Below are 6000 nucleotides of genomic sequence, written 5' to 3'. Positions count from 1 at the left end.
AATAAATAGAACACAATAAATAAGTGGATAGAATAGGATATGGGTGTACATAAGCAAATTTTTGGGTGCATTTTTGCACCCAAAAATTTGCTTATGTACAAAAGTATACAAAAATTTTACTTATCGGTAGCTTCTTGTAGATACTTTATGTAGATCCAATATAGTATATAATGACTTGCAAATGAATATACAAATATTGTATTATTTGAACTGTTTATTTTTTTTTAGTTTCTATTTTGTCATACTAAAATGGCTCCAGTTCGAGAATTAAGCTTTGAACAGAAAGTTCGCATTGTTTTACTTGATGAAGGTGTTTCAGAAAGAAAAATTGCCGAAAGAATGAAAATATCAAAGACTGGAGTTCACAAAACAATCAAGCGTTTCAAGGAAACTGGTCAATATTGTGACTTACCACGACCTGGACAGCCTAGAAAGATAGATGAACATGGTGATTGTCGTATTACGAGATTATCTATGTCAAACAGAAAATTAACAGCTCCACAAATAATGAAAGAATACAATGAAACTGCTGAAAAACTTGTGTGTGTCTGGACAATAAGAGCTGCCAAAAAAACCGTTGCTAAGGAAAGCAAACAAGGTGAAACGACTACAATGGGCTCGCAAACAATTCAACTGGACAATAAGTCAATGGAATGCAGTAGTATGGAGCGATGAGTCCAAGTTTGAATTAATTGGCAACAAGAGAAGAATATTTGTACGCCGGCACCAGAATGAACGTTACATTCTGCAGTGCATTGTGCCTACTGTTAAGCATGGAGGAGGTTCAATAATGGTATGGGGTTGTTTTGCAGGTCACAAATTAGGAGATTTGATCAGAGTTCGTGGAATTATGAAAAAGGAGCAATACAGAAAAATTTTGGAGAATCATGCCATTCCATCTGCTCATTGAATGGTGGTTCGACGCCAGCCTGTTTTTATGCAAGATAAAGACCCAAAGCACAAATCTAAACTTTGTACAAATTATCGGAATCAACTAGTACAAGAAAAAATCCTTACATTAATGGACTGGTCTGCGCAGTCACCAGACCTCAATCCGATTGAGCTTCTTTGGGATGAAATAGACCAGTATGTGAAGAAATTCCAAGTAAAATCTGAGGAACATTTATGGGAGTTACTCCAAAAGGCTTGGAAAGCTGTAACCATGGAAAATTTAAACAAATTAATCTTTCGTATGCGAAGAATATGTGAAGCAGTAATAAAGAAACGTGGTGGTTATTTTGATGAATGCAAAGTTTGAAACTTGTGCAAAATAATAAAGATCTTATAATTTAACTTTTTAATGTTTGTTAAGTTTTCTATTTGTTAGAAATATTTGTGAAGAAAACTAAATAAAGTATATTTCATGAACTAATTTGTAGTTTCTTTATTCCCTGAGATCGAAAAAAAACATAAACAAAAATATAACTGATAGATTTAATTGATTTTTAATAGAATTAATGTTTTCGCATCACTGGTCTCAAATTAATTGCCGGTATTGTACATATTTTATTGTTATTTTTTTCTTTTTTGATTTCCAGTAGAATTTGAACTAATTCTAAAGTAATGAAAAATATGTTTTCTATGATAATTTAAAAATAATAACTTTACAATATGTTTTTGCAGCATACTTATATTTTAGTATAAGGTTTTGTTAATAATACTTCAAACATTTATATACAATTTAAAATTGATTCTATACTCATCAGTTTCAAGTTTCTTTTATATTTAAGTATAAGTTATAAATTTTATATTTAATTATAAAATATAATAAATTAAAAAATCTATATGGTATTATGAATTTATACATATTCATATACACTATATATATAATAGAGTGCGTGCAAAAGCATGCAAATTTTTAAAAAGAAGCATGCAAAAGCATGCAACATAATTAATAAATAGCATGCAAAAGCATGCAATTTTAGTAAAAAGTAGCAAGCAAAGGCATGCAAATTCATAAATGTTGGCTGGGAACCCTGCATTGATCTTCGTCTTCCTTTCTCTCGCTGTGCAAACAAGAAGTCTTTGTCTTCTTGAATGATAATCATCCTCACAGCATTAGCATGAGCCAAATCAAATAAATCATCCAATTTGGAGATAAAAGAATCCTCTCTTGCTTGCTGAGTTGCAGATTTTCTTCCTTTGTTTTTTTTTAGCAAACGCCATTCTTCAAACGATTGTTCCAGTTTTGTATGACAATTTTGATGTTCTCTTGCAATCTCATTAACTGTAACAGACAATGATTGTCAAACAGTTTCTTTCAGGTCTATGTGGTGATACAAAAACAAACCAAGAGCCATACGCAAAGATGGAAGCTTACTTTCTGTGAGTTCAGCCACAGAATCTCCAAGTAGATACACCTGTGTTTTAGATCTAGTTGCTACTGACATTTTTCTATATTCTAAAATAAAAAGGAATTCACATTATTCAAAGTTAGCTTATATTGCAGAATTTATTAATTTGTTTTAAGAAAGAGTTTCATTCAGATTACCATGTGCATTACCATTTAATAAAATACCATTTAAGTTAATTTAACCAACCAATAAATGGGAAGGAATAAACAGGCCAGAATGGCCAACAAGAGAAAACAAGCAACAAAGTGCATAAAGGACTACGCAGGGTTGTAAAGAGAAAAGGGCTGCACATACCCGGTAAAAGTAAATGCCCTCTACAGTATGTCTTACTCCCGAAGGGAGCTAGGGAGAATTGAGCTACCTCTAAATTTTGTCCAAATGAGCCAATATTTGGTAGTAATTATTTGTATATATAAAAGAATAGGATGGGAGGGTAGGACAATCAAAATTTGAAACTTAAAAAATAAGCTCCACCCTAATATATATATATATATATATATATATATATATATATATATATATATATATATATATATATATATATATATATATATATATATATATATATATATATATATATATATATATATATATATCTATATATATATATATTCATATATATATATATTCATATATATATATATATTCATATATATATATATTCATATATATATATATTCATATATATATATATATTCATATATATATATATTCATATATATATATATATTCATATATATATATTTGTGTTCTGTCATGACCTCAGGCGCGGTGCTTGTTCATCCGCAAGTTACTTTGTATGCATGTTTGTGTTTAGTAACCAGAAACTTCTTATATGCTTATTTCATAATTAGTTTTATTAACTTTGATGATTTTAATAATTTCATTGAAAACACAATTATTGTTAAAAGTCTTTATGCCTACAAAATAAAACATAAAAACTGCTTTAAAAGATTACATTAGATTAAAAACAGATACACAAAATTACATTTACATAAAAAGTACATAATTTCTAAATAAAAAATAAGAATATACTAATAAAATCTATAATTTTATTAGTATATTTTTATTTTAATAAACTTTCAAAATTTTGTTAATCTAAAAAATATATATTGTAAAACCTTTTTTTTTGTAAACAAATAATAATAGTTTAAAAGATTTATGGCTTTGCAGATGTGGCTCCAAAAATGAGCTAGTGTAATAATAGTTTGTTTGATAATATATTCTTAAAACAATTAATGCTAGAAAATCTCAAAACTTAACAAATCTTGAATAATACAATTTTTAAATCACTTCAGCGGAATACTGTAGAACTTTATTTCGCTTAGTTAGCCTATTTTTTGATACTTAATAAAATTAGTTTGTTCGTAAATTTGGAGGGTTTTTAGGGTTAGCTTTTTATTCTTCTGCACCAAGATGTTTTGAGAACATTCAAGTTTATGTATATTTCCATGTATGTCTGTAAAACAAAAATTTTTTGTTTTACGGACATAAACTTAAATGTTCTCAAATCGACTAAAAACCCTGGCCAGTTTTTTGCAACTAAATACTCTTTCCGTCAGTCAGTATTCCAGAGCGATCGCTCCCGCTTCCCGACCAAACCTCTCTCTCTCTCTATGTATATATATATATTACTTTGTTTTACTTAAAGTATGTATTACTTTATTAAAACAACGATAAAAAAAATTTTTAAAAACTGACTTAATTAATAGATTGACCAAAATTCTCAGTTGGTATATGTACACTGCGTTGTGTACATAATGGCTGAATAAATCCCTAAGTAATTTAGTTTATAAAACAAAAATAAAAAACATGACTTTAAAGGAAATAAAGTAATGTAAAATAACAAAAACAATAAAAACAAAAACATTCTTAATCATAAAACAAAGTTTATAGGTAATGTGGAATGTGGAACCACAGACAAAAAATTTTAGAATAAAAGGAAGTACTTTTGTCTTCTTCAAATCTTGGTTTTTTTTTATCATCTTTGAACCTTTGTTTCTTTTTTTTTCTTCTACACATGACTTGTGCAATGCTTTTTTTCATGTCTCTTTGTGCACACAGCAATAGTTATATTGAGTCAAGTTTTTTGAACTTATAATGATTCAGTAAAACTGAGTGTTGTGGTCTCATGTCTAAGTTATATATGTTAAGATATATATTCAAATCTAATTTATGATACTAATAATAGCATTTTTTTAAAAATAACTAATGTGTTATTTTTTTTAGAATGAAAATGGTGTCGTTTTTATAATGACAGGTATTATCACTCTTTGTTCTTTATTGCCATCTGTGCCAGCAGCTATCAGTCCACATCTTGGGGATGTTTTAGAAGTGTTTGTTAGAACTTCTGGTATGCTAGTTAATAAGTCAGGTAGAAATTTTTTTTTAAGTATTTTATTAGTTTTATTTTATTAGTTTAACTTGTGAGTTATTTTTCTTTTTGTTGTTTTTGTTGTTTGCAATTTATTTTTTTTCTAATAATTTTTCGTTTTCTTTCTGTTGATGTTAATAAGTAGAAGAGGTATTAGAATTTTAGATGTTTACACAAAACCTAAATTATTCAGGTTTTAAACAAGTTTAATGATCTTCTGACCATTAGGTGTTAAAGGGATCCCAAAGTGCAGAGACAAGTTGTGTTCATAATAAAGAAAATGATAAAAAAAAATGTTTGGGCTGGATTTTTTTTGAGTAAAAGAAAATAATAAACATATCCCAAGAAAAACTAACTTTGTTGTTTTCCTTGAAGCTCACTGTCTCCTTGATAGTCAGTTACTTTAGGTCTTTAAAATGTGTAATCTACAGACTTTATAATGTATTTAAACGTGTTTCATTCCAAAGAGTTTTAGTGTATGACATCATTGTAAAATTTTGATTAATTCAATAATTAAAATTTTTTTTTCATCATAAATTACTATAGAATTTCTTTAGTTGTTTTATTTTCTAAATTTCGCGAAATTCGCATTAAAAATATGAATAAAATATTTCAGATATTATAAGCTTGTCTATTGCTATAAATTATTGTTGTGTTATTTATTGTTATTAAATGATTATTATCCTTATTAAGATTCTGTTAAAAAAATTATTTTGTATTATTTAACCTTATGAAAGTTTAATTAACAGCATTTATTTGCTAAACTTTTCATCAGGTACAAATATTCTCGAAATTCTTATTTAATCTAGGTAGAATATATTTAATGAAATTTATTCTGTTGAGCATGTATTGCTTTTAAAATTGAACAATTATTGGTCAAGATTACAAAAAAGTGCAGCATTATCGAGTCAATTTTAAAATTGAAATCATTTAAATTTATAGACTTTTTATTGTCAACTTTAGTAGTTTTTTTGATTTTTAATGTTAAGAGACAGGTTTTAATGTAAAACACTTGTCAAATATGACATATAAGTTGCGAAATACTAAATAAAATTTTTTTTAACGCACGCTGCAACACACTGATAATTTTAATTGCCATCTGTCTTAAATTATTACCATAAAACATTAACTATTGCTTTAATTAATAAAAAGCTGTCTGTAAATTTGTTAATTGTAAAATCTATAAATATATTTTAACTAAGAATTAAAGAATTTTGCAAATATCTCTATTAAATGATGTCGTTTACCAAAATTATTAATTAAAAATTAAAG

The 6000-nt window shown here is 27.1% G+C and overlaps 1 protein-coding gene across 1 annotated transcript in view; it reads left to right on the top strand.

Moving 5' to 3' along the window:
• LOC100204754 (hamartin) overlaps positions 1–6000 on the top strand; it is a 99582-nt gene that overhangs the window by 41816 nt on the left and 51766 nt on the right. Inside the window, exon 4 of the mRNA XM_065791121.1 lies at positions 4584–4728. Within this exon, the coding sequence (XP_065647193.1) occupies positions 4584–4728 (145 nt within the window). The remainder of the gene's footprint in view (positions 1–4583; positions 4729–6000) is intronic.

This window comes from Hydra vulgaris, chromosome 02 (genome assembly GCF_038396675.1).
Source record: "Hydra vulgaris chromosome 02, alternate assembly HydraT2T_AEP".
Taxonomy (NCBI): Eukaryota; Metazoa; Cnidaria; class Hydrozoa; order Anthoathecata; family Hydridae; genus Hydra; species Hydra vulgaris.
The sequence above is the reverse complement of the archived record's forward strand: the minus strand, read 5'-3'. Positions and strand labels throughout refer to the sequence as shown.